Source organism: Pteropus vampyrus, unplaced genomic scaffold (assembly GCF_000151845.1).
Source record: "Pteropus vampyrus isolate Shadow unplaced genomic scaffold, Pvam_2.0 Scaffold172, whole genome shotgun sequence".
Lineage (NCBI taxonomy): Eukaryota > Metazoa > Chordata > Mammalia > Chiroptera > Pteropodidae > Pteropus > Pteropus vampyrus.
Window position 1 is genome coordinate 2,665,417 of NW_011888953.1, and position 17,143 is coordinate 2,682,559.

A 17,143-nucleotide genomic window follows, 5' to 3' on the forward strand; every position below is an offset into this window, starting at 1 on the left:
TGTTGAATTTAGCCCATTGACTGTCATTTTAATGACCTTTATGTAGACGTTAAATGTGTGGTTTTAATGAAGAGAAATTACCAGAAAAGAGACTGACCAAATGTGGTTTTTGACTTGCTTTATCTTCATATGGTCTATGTAATAAGGCAAATAGATTAACGGAACTAAAATTTTGGCAAGACTTTGTTTCCGTTTAACATTAATTCTGTATCTGAAACTGATAAAATTTGGTTTATCAACTAGAATTAGTTTATAAATTAACTGTGTGCAATAGAACAAGAAAAAGAAATCAGAGAGTGACTATTGATGGAGTCACTATATCTTCAGGATTAAGCAGTTATCTCTTGGAGGTGTGGTCCTGGACCCAATCTCACATAACATTTTTTATCAATGACTAATTTCATGAGAAAAAAAAACCCCATTCATTTACACAGTAAATGAAACCTAGTTGGGAAATGAGAACTAAGAAGAGGAAGTCACATTCTCAATGACTAAATTAGAATCAAAATGACCAGGAAAATTGGAGAAGTAGTAAGACGTAAACAGAATGAATAAGACATAGGATTGGGCTCAAAATAAACAAGGAAGAAAAACAAGTTTCAAAAAGAGGCGTGGCTAGCAATTGGCAAGTATAGAAAATAACTTAGAGATTTGAACAAATAAACTAAGATCAATAATGTAGTGCTATTATTTAAAAAGCAAACACAACATTGTGAAATGTACTCCTTACTAAAATTTACCTAAACTTCTTTGTTGAGTATCATTTGCAAACAACTTGTTCTTTTTACCAAAAATACCATTCGCCTTAAGAAAATATGTGGAGAGTACAGCCACTCAAGTGACTGTGAGAGTAACAGAGGAAAAACTAGATTCATTGTAAGATTGGAGAAAGATGGTTTTTTCTTCTGGAAGAGATGAATTAATTGAATAATGATCTTTAAATAGAAACATACAGTTATAAAGATGAAAGGCTATTGAATTCAGTCTCTCATGTACCCTAAGAAATTTAAAAGGGATGACTTGTTCTCTACTTTCACAAAGAATGAAAGAGAAAATAAAGTTAAATTGTATTAGGAAGTGATTAAAAAAATAGTATAAAAAGGGTGGTTGAAAATTGGAACTATGGTAAGAATCTGGTAGAATTTCTATCGATTTATTTCTATTCTTCTAAAATGGTGAAATGTGGTGATAAAAGAAGGGATAAAATACAGAATTTTTAATGTCCTAGCAGACCTCTAGTTTTGTGAATTCTGCCTTAGGCTGTAGCTGGAATCATTCGTACCAAGACTTAAAAGCTACAAAAGAGGAAACAAATTTGTTGTTATTAAAATTGGTACTGGTGATGTCAGGAGATATTTTTTTAAAGTACTTTGTGTTACATCCTTGAATCTATGTGCAATAGCAGCATCAGATATCTGATTGCAGACCTAATAAGGAAAAGACTGCAATATACAGAGGATAGAATCCTAAGGAAGCAGTGTTCCTATTCTATTTTCTTGATGACACTACTCTATACTACTTTTTTCTTTCTAAAACTTATTTTACAGTTGACATATTAATTATTGGACATTTTAAAATTACAGACAGGGAAACAAGAACAAAAACTGTATATGTAATTCCACTACTGAGGGAATAAAATCAGTCAACATGTTGATGCATATTTATCAGACTTTTTTCTGTGTACAAAGATATGAAAATATCTTATAAAGTATACTTTTAACTTGATATTATCTTAAACATTTATGAAACGGGGATTTCATAATCTCTCACTTGCTTTAATACCATGAACATTATTTCCTATTAATATACTAGACCCGCACTGTCATCTTTACTGGCTGCAATAATTTGTATAATCCCTTCCTTTGGTTATTTGTTTCCAATTTTTCACTATTATTTTAGTATCTCCAATATTGCTTTTTTTTTTTTTTTTTAAAGCCATAAGAGCTTTGGAACAAAGAAGGAATCCAGGCATTTACTCGACTGATTATATATTGAACATTTATTTGTGCTGGAAACTGCATTAACTGAAAGCTGGGAAAATTAAAGGGGTTAAGGCAAGATCTCCACTGTCAGTTTACTACCAGTCTCACAGAATAGAAAGACAAGAGTTGAGGAATGGAAGACAGCAAAACACTCAAGCTCTCTTTAATCTAAAGAAAAAGTCGCTGGGTCAGGGGCCAGGTGTATATATACATTAACTAGCTAAAGCCGTTTCTAGTATTAAACTCTCTAGAGTTAACAAGTTTTTGGCTTACATATTAAAAATATTAACCCGTAACATTTATATTAGCCACTTTTCTAGCAGCTACGCAGGCAGAACACCCGGATACAGCCTTCAGCCGCCTTTCCTCGGTTCTAGGCAGAGAGGAAACCCTTTCCCGGGGCCTCCAGGCGTCCGAGCACGCGCTTGCGCGCGGAGCCAATCCCACCCACTGCCCGGGACGACCACCCTGCGCTCCAGCAAAACAAAACCTCCACCCGACCACTTCCAGTTGTAGTAGCCCGCGGCTGGGTGTGACTGAACATCAAATGCAAGGCTACTACTTAATACGGTGGTCAGAGCGAGGGTAGAAAACAAACTTTGTTATGTGTTAACTTGGTTGGAGCAAAGGGACTATATGAAGGGAACTGAGTTACGTTAAAGACGTGCGCAGCTTTGTGTTTTTAATAAAAATCCTTCCGATTGATGAATAAGGAATGGGGATAGGAGTATTGTCTATCCTATCCTAATGAGAGCAGGCAGGAGAATCATGAAGGATGGTTTCAGCAGGTGGTCAGCCGGCCTCCTCCCAGCTCGCCTCGGTTTTGACTACGGTTTCTGCGGCTGCCGGAGGGGAAGCATCCTCCACGCTGTAAACTCGCATCAATGGGATTCCCCTCGTGGGAAATGCCCCCTTCCCACAGACGTGCTCCTGGAGGGCCGGGCGCACGCACCCTCCAGCTCCGGACCAAGGAAGCGCGAGCCCTGAGCTCCATTGAGACCCTGGGTCAACACAGAACTGTCCGAGCGCTCGCGGCGGAGACACAGCAACCCGCCGCCGCAGAAGGGCGGGGGAGATGCCGCGGGGGGCGGGCGCGGCGCGCGGGGAGGGGAAGGGGTTCTCGCGCGATTGGGCGAGGTTTCCGGTGTTGTGACTGAAACCCGTCAATATGGCGGCGATCGGCCGCGGCCGCTCGCTGAAGAACCTCCGAATACGAGGTAAGCTCGCTGCAGCCCTCACTCCAGTCGCCCGGCGCCCGCCACCCCTGGCACTTGCCTCCCCCTGGCCCTAGACGGGGAGAGCAAGCCGGGGCTCTGGCTGGAGCCAGGGCTGCCGCCACTGGCCTGCCCTCGAATCCTAATTGGGGCTATGTGTCTGTTTCGCGCAGGGCGGAATGACAGCGGTGAAGAGAACGTCCCGCTGGATCTTACCCGAGGTAACGCGGGATGCCGCGGGCCCCGGCGAGGGCGCGCTGCTGGGGAGGAGTCGGGTCTGGGGGCCGCGGACAGGGGCGGGCCGCGCACGGGACCGGCGGGGGTGCGGGAACCAGAGCCCGGGGCCGCCTCTCCGGACCCATCCCCCTTCCCGGTGCCTGCTTCCCTCTCCCCGAGCTCTTCTCTGGGCCTCTGGGTGCTGTGGGTGTCAGGGAGCATCGCGCGGGACTTGGAGCAGCCGGCGACCCGCTGGGTGCCCTGAACCATCGAGAAAGCGTTTTACTCCTATCCCGGAGCTTGTGCAGCGGAATCCTGGGGGCGGCCGGAGGGAGGTAGAGGCTGTTATTTAGGTTGCCGGAGGATGTCTGAGGGAAGAGCGACCACATCCTGCCCTCCCCGTCCCCCAGAGCAGAAGCCGGACCTGCTTGCTCAGTTCTTGCTGACTGCGTGACTGTTTTCTCTGCCCACCGCCCTGGGATACCCGTAGCATTGATAACTCAGTAGTGAAACCTAGAGCGGGTGATTTCTGCTAAATGTCTGATTTACTCTGTATTTCCCTCTTGTTTTCCTTTTCCCGGCGGCTGGGACTGTAGTTGGCAAAGACCGCCCCCTCACCCTCGCTGCAGGTTCATTGTTTACCTTCTGCAGTGGGTAGGGGTTTGTTTACACCTTCGGAACTCGGTAAACCTCGGTTGTGTTTTTAAAGACCTAATCCGGCTACTGGCCAGTATGTCCTCTATCAGTCACCGTACTGGAGTTTATTCGACAATATCTCGTTGAAGATTTAGTAGTCGTGTACAAGGCTTTTCTTTTTCTCTTCCACGGTGAACAGGATTTGGTCTGCTGATTCCGAAGAAGGCATATTTCACACCAGCCTTAGCTTAGAGCGTAACCTGGTTCAGTCGTACAGAATCAGTCTCTCTGCTGAGATCTGAAGAACACATTAGGAAGTTTGTTCTTTTTTTAAAGTGGTTGTAAACATTCTCTATAAAATTTTTAAAAGAAGTTTTTAACCTATATGTTCTTTACATATTGACTGTTGACCTACGATGTTAGACCCGGGCTCATTGTTGAGGCTCATCTCTATTTAAAGCGTAATGTGTTCTCTAATTTGTTTTATTTTGTATATCATAATGTAAAATTGCTGTTTTATAAACTAAAAGGGTAGTTTTCATTTAGTTACCAGAGTACATTTTTGTAGCAATATTTTATTCTGAAAGTTTAGGGACTTGGTTTTGGGTGAACTAGATCCTTTTACAGGCAGAAGAGTTTCTAAAATATAAGGCCTAAGTAATAGAAATAACATCTAATTAGATCACCAGTACACTAAATTGTAACATTTTTTTTTTTTTAGCAGATAGGTTTTAAATATTAGTGTAGAAATATGTAAAGCATTTGACTTTTGTGTAGTAGTTTGGAAACTTGACTATATATAACACATATGAAAAATGTACATAAAACATGAAGGAAAGATTTTCTAGTAAATTTCCTAACAAAATTAGCTAAATTCCCAGAGGGCTCAAAATTAGCATTCAAGTTCTGTAATAGATGTAGTTTATTAGTGATTTAACTTGTATGTGAAAATATATGTTTTAGGTACAGGTGAAAAGAGCATTTATTAGATAGATCTTGACTCTAATTTCTACATTAAAAACCTGCTTGGATGTGGTGCTAGAAAGTTACCTTTGTGCTTTAAATTGTATTTGCTGAGTTCCTATGTGTAGTGGTTTCTTTGGTTGGTTTCAAAATTTGGGGTTGTAAAAGAGCCATAGACAGTACAAATTTGATTCAAGACCTTCGGTTTATAGAAATTTTACTCAAGTGCACAAATAATTCTCTATGTTTACTATTTAAATCGCCATATTCCCTGAGCATTTAGTAAACATTTCTATAGGCATTTCTAGATAATACAAAAAGTGCTTGTTCTGATAAAATGTATTTCACTTTGGAATGAAATATGCACAGCCAATTGAAACTGATTGCAAAAGCAATATAAAACTAAGAGAGGTTATGTGAGAACTGTATTCCTACATGCAAAGGAAGTTTAGAAATAAAACGAATTTGAGTTAGATTCATTATATAGTGATGCTATTGTTTAAGAAATTGCTATTCTGACAAGCATTTCATTGTTAAAAGGAGGCCGTGGATCTACCATGAAGAAAGTTCATGAGGAATTAAACTTTAGTAATAATTTGAGAACTGTGGGGCAGTCTGCATTACAGCTGAGGGCCAGCTGTTTGTGGATTGGATTACAGTATGCTTTAGATAAAAGTTTAGGTAACCAAAAACTATATTTTTTGAGAATTTTTATATAAATTTATTTGAGCCAAACTGACAATATATACCAGGGAGCAAGATCTCAAATGCTCCCAATAATACATTTTCTTAATGGTAAGACAATGTTTGCTCTCATTCTAATTTTTTTATGTAACTTTTGAGTAATTTGTTGTGTAGCCATCTAACAAAGTTCATAGTTTGTCTTTTCCAAAGTTCTTAGGAAAAGACAGCAAACTGTAAAGTCAAATAATTCTGGGTTGTAATCTCAGCTGTGATACTTAATAGTTACGTGATTTGGGGCAAGTTATTTGACCTTGCTTTAACTCTTGGTTTCTTCATCTCAAAGAAAGAAAAAAAGAAAGAAAGAAAAGAAAAAAGAAAAGAGAGATAACTTCAAAGGATTATTAAGAATGTGAGAAGTAATTGAGCTAGTGCTTAATTAAAGCCCTCAGCATAGGACCTGATACTTTGTGAGTGATGTTAACTAAATGCTAGTTGCCTTCCTACACTATGAAATCAAAATTATATCACATTTAAAATGTTTCAAATGATTGTTTTGAATACTATACATTTGTTAATAAGAATTATGGTATTGCAGTCTTCATTTTTTTTTTGAAACATACTATTAAATTTGATATAGTTTTTCTGAATAGAGTCCTTGAATATAACAATTATAAAAAAGTATTGTGAGATTAGCAGTAAATTAGGTCTAAGTGAAGAGCAATCTATTAATGAATTTAAGATAAAATGTGGCATTTTATTTTATAGAACTTTAGAATTTTTCTCCTCGGCTCCAGAAAGTTTCCTAGTAATAATAACTTGGCCGGTCTTGCAAGCTTCTTGAGGCCCAGGCAAGTTTTAAGGTTCTTTGGGTTTGGTTTTGGCGTTAGTGCTATGGTTCATATATAATCTGCTTCTATTAAAAATTGTTGATGGATTAATTTTAATCTAGTTTAAGAACTTTATTGTAGCAGATCTTATAGTCAATTTATTGGTAATTGTTGCTTTCAGTTTTGTTCAGACAGCTACTCTATTTAATTTGCGAAAGTCCCTGATATTTGCTGTTGATGTCATTAAATACTCTCTGTTTTGCATGCCAAAATCTATTTTGAAACCCAAATGCTTCCCTCAGTCACTTCTACTGCAAGGATAGTCTATTTTTTATCAGTCCAGTTGTGCATCTCTTCCTGGTACTGAATAACTTGAAAAGACTGTATTTTTCTGTGTAAGCCCTTCCTAGTATAATTTAATTATTGTGTTCAAAGTGAATTCTGAAGACATGGACACACGTATATTCAGATATAGCTATTAGAATATAAATTACTTAAAAGTTAACATATTTTTGATTATCTAACCCTTTTACTTTTTCATTAGTAAGAATAAAAAAAATCGACTGTCTTATTTGATATGTAATACTTAGTAAAGTAGGAAGGTTTTTTGAATGACAATTTGAACACTGTTTTCTGATTTCTTCTAGTTAGGAGATTATACATGTTGTTTAATTGCTCACTTCAGTTAGACAAAACAAACATTACTTGAATGCCTGGGATATACTAGATGCTAAATTAAGTGCTGGAGGAGTAAAGTTAAGGAAGATGTTACTCTCTTTTTAGGGGTTCACTGGAACAGACATAAATAAATGATTTTGATTGCAGTATGGAATAATAAGTTAAAAAATTACAGTGTACAAGGAACAGAAGTAGTCCCAAGGACAGAACGATTAACTGGCTGGTGGGTAGAGAATTGGAGGAGGCTTCACAGAGGGGTTGACCTCTCATAAGACTAGTCACGGATATAGTGGAAGGAAATATGGGCTCTCAGTGTACCACACCTTGGGAAAAGTAGTCAGTAGGAAGAGGAGCTGCCTAGGAGGCCACTGATAATGTAAGAGATAATGGGGAACTAGGGCAAGACATGGGGGGGCATAAATTAAGTTGAATATATATTGGAATGGAAGAATCACCTAGATGGTTCTTCAGTTTCCAGACTGACTTTGGAATCCTCCTACTCTGTGCAGAGAACTTTTTTTTTTTTATTAAGAAGCTGTCTAATGTGAATTCCTTTGTCTTTCCCCTTTAATATTTCACCCATACTTACCTTCTGTTTCCCTGAGTCAGAGGTTAAGTATCTCTCTCTCTTTCCAAGGCTAACCTGGAAAGGAATTTTATGCTCCTAATACTGTTTCCTCTAAGATTCTTTGTAGAGTTAATATCTCTTGCTTCTTCAAGTCTTCCTTGCTTTTGATTTCATTTTCTCTTGTTCAGCAACATTTGTTATATCCTTTATAGATAGGTACTATCTTAGGCATAAGATAATGGTCAGAGATGTAGAAAGATTAAGATTATAGAACAGTTATTTTTCTGTAGGCTATACAGGCAGAATAGTTCATCCTCACTCCACAACTTTCTTCCTTAACCACTGTAGCCTTGCCAGCACAGTTCTTCCCCATACTAAAAATAGTTTCTTAAAGGATGCTAGTAACTTCATGCAAAATTCCTTGGCATTTTTAAGTCCCTATTTTATTATTGGTAGTACTGTATTGTTTTGTTCTAGGCATTGAAATATATTGTCTCACTTAAACTTCAACAGCTCTTTGAGGTCCTCTTTTCCCTATTTTACAGTTGAGGATATACTAAAGGATTGAACTCAGAAGGTAAGTAATTCACCCAGGGTCACAAGGCTAGTGAGTGAATAATTGCAGATAATGTACTGCGCTAGTGCTATTGCAACTCTTTCCTCACTTGACTTTTGTGAAACAGTCTCCTGGTTCTTTTCCTACCTCTCATGCTGCTACTTCTCTCTTTTACTGGCTGGTCTTCCATCACCTTAAGCAAGTGAGCCCTAAGGTTCTGTTCTTGCTCTTCTTTTCTTCTCTACTGCTTAACTACTGGTGCTCCCTCCCACCCTAGGCAGCCTTTTCACTCATGGCTTCAACACTCTGAATTGAGAGGGTTATGATAATTACATTTTTATTCAGACTTTTTCTTCTAAGCTTGCAAAACATATTAGCATCTATGTCTGGTAATCATCTTGAAGTTGTGATGTGTAATATGTTGCACTCCATAGCATACCTACTTCTTACTTTCCAGGTACCACCACCATCCTCTGTTATTCAAGCTAGGGACCTACTGTTCATCCTCTTTGTTTAGTTGCCAAGTTTCTCCAATTGACCTCTGAAATATCTGCTGAATCCAATTTCTTCTTTTCCTATTTTTTGGTCTAGTTCACATCCTCATTATCTCATTTGGATGATAGTAAAATCTTTTACCTGTTTTCAGTACCTCTCCTGTATGATCGCCAAGATTATTTCCTTGGACTCTAGATCTGATCTTGTCATCCCCTTAAAAACAAACCCAAAAAAAAACAGCACACACACAAACTTACACTTTGGAGGCTCTTTTTTTGCTCACTGAATAAAGTCCAAATTCATTAGCCTGGCATTGAAGGCCTTTTATGATTTATTTCAAAATTTTCTCCTCTACTGTCTTTACTGTTCTCAATCTATTTGCTTCTTTGCATAGTTCACTTATGTAACACACTCCCTCCCTTTATATACAGTGCTTCTAAAAGAGATTGGGGAGAGTTTGCTATCTTAAAGCACCAACCTCTCCTTTCCTGTATTATGCCCCTGGTTGAAAATCCTTGCTTTAGTCAAAGATAACTTTTATTCCTTGCATATGGTATGCAGTTTCTATTAACTTGATCTTGCATAGGTTCTTTCCTCTGCTTAGAATTTCATTTGCAGCACTGTTTATTGAAATCTTACTTTAAGGTCTAGGTTACATGCCACTTCTGAAAATCATTCCTGATCATTCCAGCGAGAATTCATTGCTTCCTCCTTTACTTTTCCACATCTCTATTCCTATCTAAATATCAGTTATCATTTATTTAAATTCTTTGTCTAGCTCTTTTTCCCTCACTGGATCTTAAGCTTCTTCTCCAGTATCTATCATGTAGTAATAACTGAAGTGGAGATGGAAGAATGGAGTGGTATAGTACTGTATTAAGGAGAGCAGAAGTAAAAGAACATTTTAAGTTTGTAATCCTGAGGGACAATGAAATTGAGAAATGGAGAAATCGCTTTGGAAGGGATGATAGTCAGCTTTGCACTTTGAACTTAAGTCAGTTGACTGTCAGAGATGTGTAAGAGGTAGCAGCAAATACTGGAATGGAAGTTGTAGTAGTTCTGAACTTGTGATCTGACTGTTCTCTGCGTAAGGCATTGAGAGAGGGAAGAATGCAAATGGAGAAACGGCTGAAGATTTGCGTTAGAGGATAAACTGATCAGAGTGAATGTCATATGGTGGAATCAATATGAAGAGAAGAAAATTAGCAAGATTATGATCTCTGAAGCCAAGAGGAGTTTTGGGTTGAAGGGACTGTGAGACTACTTAGCATTTAAGTTGGGGTCTGGATAACAGTTCTTCTCTTCCTTAATCTGAGGATGATTTTGGGTTGCTATTTAACCTGTCTGGGTTTCAGTTTCTTAATCTAAAATGCATACTGCTTTACATTTGTAGCACTTTCACTTTCTGTCTTTGTGATTCTCAGATATCACCTTGTTTCTGGGATATTGAAAGGTTAAAGAGAAAGCATTTATAGCCCTATTAAATCACTGTGAGATGTATTCCTATAAACAGTAATGAATACATGTAGGAGTTGATGGTATTTCATAGCACTTTAAATGTAAATTATAGTCAACTCTCAATTTCCTTTTAAGTGATCATCTGCAGTGACTTGCTGCCTCCTCCCCTCCCAGGTCTCAGGCTACTGAAAATAGGGCTGTGAAAAGCACAGTGGGGTGAGTGAATGGTTTGCATGCCTGTGTATCTGTACTTCTGTCATCAAGCTAAATACAGTCCACTCTCAGTTACCTGTACTTAATAGAAAGGTGAATAATAGTGGAAGAGTGCTAAATATATAATCTAAATAGCATTATTTACATGCGCCTTGGGAAGATTTTATATTCTTTCTTTCCCTACAGTGAGTTGATATATTTTTTTCTTGTATTTGCATTATTAGCATCAATTTTAAATCCTAAGCAATACTACGAAATAGTGGAAATAAACAGGCTGAAATATTTATTAGGTAATCCACATATGAATAATTGAGAGTTGACTGTGCTTTTTGGATCATCCATCGTTTTGTATTATCTGTGCTTTTTTTTTTGTTGTTGTTAGTGTGACCCAGTTAAAGATGAATAGCTACTTTTAAAATTATATCTCTATGATTAATGTACTTATAAAATTATATAGATACCAAAATAAATTGAAAGTAATTATATAAAACTAGCTAAATAAAACATTCATATGTCCAAAGTCAGAGGGGCTGAAAGAGAATTTAAACCTAAATACATTCTAAAAATTTTTCTTACAAAGTCATATAGCCAAACAGATTGCATAAATTGAACGATGTGCATGATAATGATGACTTTTACATAAAATACAGTAAAATTGAGGATGTACTGAGGTATCAGACGTATCCTGTTTAAGGAGTCAATTGAGTGTAGTAAGAAATTTAGAAAAGAGTTTTAACCTTAATTACCAAGGTTTTAAAGAATCTGGCTCCTTCCATTATTTTACCATTTTTTACCCTCAGTGTATTTAAGAATTTGGATTTGTAGTGGTTTGTTACTGCCAGTTAGCATATTTTTAATGACTGTATTATATAATCAGGTTAGTAAATGTTATTATAAATCAGGAAGACAATTCTTGGCTTTGAAGAGTTTATATTATAGTTGGGATATACTTTTATCAGGGCCTAGTATAAGACTAGTATTTGAAGCACCTGCCCATTATCTTTATAAAGGAATCAAAAGCTGGAGGAATTCAGAAAAAAATGGGAGCTATGTAAGGAATGACCTAGAGGGAAGACCTCATAGAAGTGTTGACACCTGTCAGAACTTTGCATAAAAAGGTTGCATTTGACTGATTGGAACTCTGAACAATGTTATAAAAAATCGTTACTTAATTTCGTGAACTAACATATTCCTGGCATATTATTCAGTATTTGAAGAAAATGTTGAGAAAAAGTTGGTGCTGAGATCTTTATATAAACCTCCTAACTACTGATTATTGATTGTTTCAAACTAGGGTTCTTCTGACCTTTGAAAGCAGTCTGGACTTGACTGAGAGATTTCAGGCATGTTGCGAAGTAATTGTATGCTTGTGATTATGAGTACATAAATGCTTGGCTGCACTCCAAACCCAAGCATATTTTTTTCTTCCATCATTTTGTAGTATATGTGTCTCCCCTCCCCTTCATTAATACTGCATGTTCAAAGGGTTCTGTTAAATTCGTTGTCAAAGTTACTTCTAGGTGTGTGCAGTTTGGAAATAGGAACTATAAATGGGATGGGTAGTGTTTTTGTTACTTTTACTCTAAAATGACCATTTTTTTTTTATCTCAAAAACATGTGACCTGACAGTGATATAGAATATTTGAAATTAAGATTACTCTGAAAAACATGGAATGTTTCATTGCCAAATCTAGATACCCTACCTAGGCCTCTAGTTTAAGTAAAGGATAAACAGTGTTTGGGAAAATTATTGCTATATTAAAGCAGCAAAATGAGAGTTGAATTGCTACTTGAAGGGATTTTGGTAATCTTGTTCACACTCCAGTGTAATTTCATGTGTTTCTTATAATGAATAAAGAATGAAGAGACAGAAATTGTAAACAAAGAAGATTGCCAAGTAATTTACTTTTAGCAATGAAGAAGGAACAGGCTGATGAAAGCATATAACTGTTTTTAGATGTGTGCACATGTATATTTTTATTGGTAGTTTCATACTTGAGAAATCACATCTTAAAATAATACTGCTAATTATTTCCATGCTTAATGTTCACCCCTTATATACTAAAACTTTTAATTGCCCTGTTTTTTTCCTACTCATAATTCTGTATAATACACTCCCTAACCTTCACCACACTACCATTACCATGGGTCCTCCCCCACAAGGGAAAAAAAAAGAGAGAAACTGAGAGGAATAGAGTTGCAGAAAGAGTGAGAAGACTCCAGTGGTTGGAGGTAGGTGAGCTGTGAACTCTAACATTTAGCTATATGGCAGTTTGTGTGTGTGTAACCAGGTAGCAAGTGGAATATTGTGGAGTGTTTTATTTAACACGTGTTATAAATAAGTTTTTAACCGTATCTTTCACATATGATATTAGCATAAAATCATGATAATGGGATATTTGAATACAAATAGCTATTTCCTACTTTGTTTAGAATGACTTGTGGTTTTATTAGATTGTAAGTTCTAGTGTTATTTTTGAATGGCATAACTTGGTACAAAGCAGGTCGGATTAATTCTTATGTCATAAGATTTCATTGTCATATAAGAATTTTTAATATAAAATTTTATAACTTTAATGAGTTAAATTTTAGATCAGAGTAGTCTTAAAATGTTTAAATTACCTTATATATTTTAATAAGAACCTTATAATAGGCCTTTTCTCCTTTGTTAGGGGAGAATTTAGTGTTTTGTGTGTTCATATTTCAACATTGTTTTGAATACGTAAATATATATTATTGTTTTACCTAGCAAAATGGAAGATATCTTAAAATATGTTATTTTTCAAAAGGAAATAAAAAGGAAATGATTAACACATTTGGATATACTGTTGCAGTTGCCTCTTGTGTTATTTTTCCTTCTAATAGTTATTTTGTTTTATTTAAAAAGTTTAGACTTTGAGTCCTAGGACAGATTTTTCACTTACACCAATAATTGTTTATGTATTATGAAAGTACCACAGAGAAAAAGTGTAATTATTTTTAAAATAAGTTATTACATTGCCATTAAATATTAACCTGGGGTACTCTAATATGAGTGGATTTGGGAGCGATAACACGTGTATATAAATTTTATTTCTATGTTTAAGAATATTTGGAAGCTCTTTTAGACATTATTTTATTAGCACTCTCATTCAAAACAAGAATTGTCTCTGTAATATCTGACAGATGTCCAGCAAAACTTTCACTAATAGGTAGCTTATTCAAAGCAATTTGTTCTGTTGTTGAGCTGCTATGTTTATTAATAAAATTTTCATATCAAATTAACCAAAAATTTGATAAAGGAATACTTTTTCAGTAATGGGTCCTAGTTCTTTCGTTTGAAACAATTCTTTTATTCTTTCATTTTATGTTTATTTACAAATAAAAATAGTAGGTGTAATCAGATTGTAGACTGCCATATGCTATTAGAGAGAGACTTTTAACCCTTTTCCTCTCCTTTTATAAGCCAGTCACCAAGTATTTATTGAGTACCACTAGTGTCCAGTATTGTTCTGGTTGCTAGATGTTTAAGACAAGGTCTTTGATTACAAAAAAAAAAAAATAGCAACATGAGCAGCTACCAATGTTTTCAACCTTATTATTTGTTGAGGACTGTGTTACAAACATTACTTAAATTGCCTAATTTATTCTTACATACCTAGGAAATATGTATTAATATCTCTATATAACTGATGAAGAAAGTGGGATCCAGAGACTGCCTAACTAGCCCAAGGTCATATTGGCAGTAAGAGAGAGAGAGAGGTAGGATTCAGTTTCCATTTGTTTTTGATTCTAAAACCCATGCACTCAACCCTTTACAATCTTTCTAAAAACAAATACGATAGAAGATAAATCATATTCCTGGAATAACTAGTAACTATATGAGTATTGTATGTATTGTAGGACTGTTTATTGATTTGGAGCCCCCAAAAGCAAGTTATTGGCTGACTTTTGGATAAAATTATTTCTAGAACTATTACATATTTCTCTCTTAAGAACCTACCAACTATATTTTTTTCTTTCTCTTTGCCTAGGGTCATTATTACGATATTGATTATTGTGTTTATTACTTCCCTGTGTAACATGGGACTGCTTTTTATTATCTTAACCTGTTGTTTCATTACTCTCAGCTCTCAGTTTACATTGCAGTTATTGTTCCATTAATTAGCAGTGTTTTAATTCTTTGATTTTTACTTGTATTGTGCTATAAAATGAAAACTATATAACCAGACTTCTTAATATGTATAGAAAATAAAGGTAAATGTGTTTTATTATAAGGAATTAAGGGGACCTTACTGTCAATAATATAAATGACCTGTAGTGAATAAACTTGGTGATGAGACACATACTTTGAATTTTATTGCCATCTTTTGGAATGCTTGTTTTTTCAACCTGGTTATTTTCCAGATAGGTAATTGTCTCATAGCATAATAGTTCAAGATAGATGAAGTATGATTTCATAAGAGTTGGTATATATGTATACAATATGGATAGTAGGATTATATAAAATAAATAAGGTACAAAATGGATATGTATACAATATGGATAGTAGGATTATATAAAATAAATAAAGTACTAATATGGACAATGTAACATCTAAAAACATGTTAATTGCATGATACAGAGACAGTTTAACATTGGAGCTAAGAGCATGGGTTTTGGAGCCGTGCTGATCTGGATTTGAATCTTAACCTTGCCTCTTAGAAGTTTTTGACTTTGGACAAATTGCCTTTTCTGAAAATGTTTTCTCATCTCTATTGGAGATAACGCTTATTTGAGGAGTGAATGAAATATTCATGAAATACTTATTATAGTTTTGGCATATAGATAAAAATAAATAGATGATGCTAGGTGTTTATGTGGTCACTTAACACAAAGGAAATGAGAGAAAAGAGATAAATGTGAGCTGAAAAAATAAAATGGGGCGTTGTTCCAACTTTGACTAGGATGCGATTAAATTAAGAGGAATAGGGCATGAATAAAGTCATGAAACATTTTACAGAGAGGAATAATAAGGATATAGAATTTTAATATTTATATGGATTTGCAGGATAGGGGTAAGTTATTGAGGGCCTTGAAAACTGTGGAGACCTTCTTTCCACATGTTAAAGTATGTTATTTAAACCCATTTGCCATTTAGAAAAAAGTGCAGCTCACTGGCAGCATTAATTTAAATTTACATAAACACACTTTGAGGCTGAAGCAAATCTAATTGGTTTTTCAATGTAAAAATAAAATATAAAAACTGTTCTTGGAGTTATTTCTTGTCCCTAATTCTAATGTAACAGAAATGTATACATAAATCAGATTCATCAAATGAATCTTCGGCTACCTGTTTGAGAATGATGTTAACATCACGGCATAGGAATGCTACATTTTCCAGGACTTAACATTTTCACTGATTGGGAAATGCTATATTTTGTAAATGGAAATGCCACCGCTAAAAACAGAATGTTATAAATAGAATGATGTATTTGTTTCCAAAGATTATCAATATGCTAGAGCAGTGTGAAAATAATGACAGCGAGATATGTTGTGGCAAACTTTGGAGGTAAAGTTAGGACTGTAATCTGGGAGTTATCATGGTGTAAATGCTACAGCCGCAAGCGCCGCTGGCGAGTATTTTCGGGGCAGATGGGAAATAAGTTAAAAAATTGTTTTTGAAAGAAAACATAGATCCAAAAAATGTTTGCCATTAGTGTACAGTTCTATGAATTTTCGCAAATTGAACACATGAATAATTAGAACCCAGATCAAGAATCAGAATATAGTAAAACCCTAGAAGCTCCCATTCTCTCCCCTTCCAGGGACTATTTCCCCTACCAAAGACTCTGACTTCTAACACGATAGATTAATTTTGCCTGTTTTTGAACTTTATATTATGTAGTCATACAGTATATATTCTTTTGGACCTGATTTATATGTCCAGTATTATGTCATTTTACCATTTTGTATATAGAGCTCAAGTTATTTTAATCCAATTCTGCTTATGTGTGTCAGATATGTCATGATATGTATCTTCCCTTTTAGAAAGGCAGTAGATTTGTATGAATGGATAGTTTGGAATAATTACACTACTTTCAACTTTCTTTAAAATTTTAAATAATTTTATGAATATCTCTGTTTTTTCCTCTTCAGCCTGACCTTTTAATTTAATAGGTTTTAGCCAATTATCATATCTAAATTGGTGAATTCTTTTCTTTAATTTTTTTCTTAATTATTGTTTAATGAAAAGGAAGCATTGATAATCAGATCACCATAAAGAGTTCAAAGCTACAGGTTAGAAAGAAAGTTGGAAAAATTAGAAGTTCAATTCAATAAAAGTCTTTGTTAATTGGTAGAATGATTACCAAAATTGTTTTAATATTCCTACAGAGAAAAAGAGAGAATGATAAACATTACTTGATCCCTCACTTCAATAATATGCTCATGTGGAAAATATCAATGTGTTAATATGTTAGATTTACCATATGTAGTTTTAAGTGTACATCAGAGTTGAAAAGTTGTTATAGAACAAAGTAAGGATGCTTTTCCTTGAAAGAACATACATGTTTAAATGTCTTGTGTAATTCTTTTTTTTTTAAGAGCGCAATAATAGGACATGCTATAGAAATGTACTACATTTTTCTTTTGCTGTACATGATAATGTTTTATGTTCCTTGACTTAAAATAAA

At 35.5% G+C, this 17,143-nt stretch overlaps 1 protein-coding gene and 1 long non-coding RNA gene across 9 annotated transcripts in view; both read left to right on the forward strand.

Annotated features, from left to right (window-relative positions):
• Positions 1 to 3,070: 3,070 nt before the first annotated feature.
• RICTOR (RPTOR independent companion of MTOR complex 2) overlaps positions 3,071 to 17,143 on the forward strand; it is a 100,544-nt gene continuing 86,471 nt past the window's right edge. For 5 of the 8 annotated variants that reach the window (XM_023536925.1, XM_023536927.1, XM_011370695.2 and 2 more), the window contains exons 1-2: positions 3,071 to 3,199; positions 3,370 to 3,417. In XM_023536925.1, coding sequence (XP_023392693.1) covers positions 3,151 to 3,199; positions 3,370 to 3,417 — 97 coding nt within the window. In that variant the 5' untranslated portion in view covers positions 3,071 to 3,150. Of the gene's footprint in view, positions 3,200 to 3,369; positions 3,418 to 10,454; positions 10,494 to 17,143 lie in introns of those variants that run through there. The other 3 variants (XM_011370693.2, XM_011370694.2, XM_023536928.1) reach the window with 2 other exon arrangements.
• LOC111746022 lies at positions 10,894 to 15,666 on the forward strand. Its single transcript, XR_002782885.1, has 3 exons — positions 10,894 to 12,722; positions 14,132 to 15,001; positions 15,043 to 15,666. It is a non-coding gene; the product is annotated as an uncharacterized LOC111746022 (long non-coding RNA).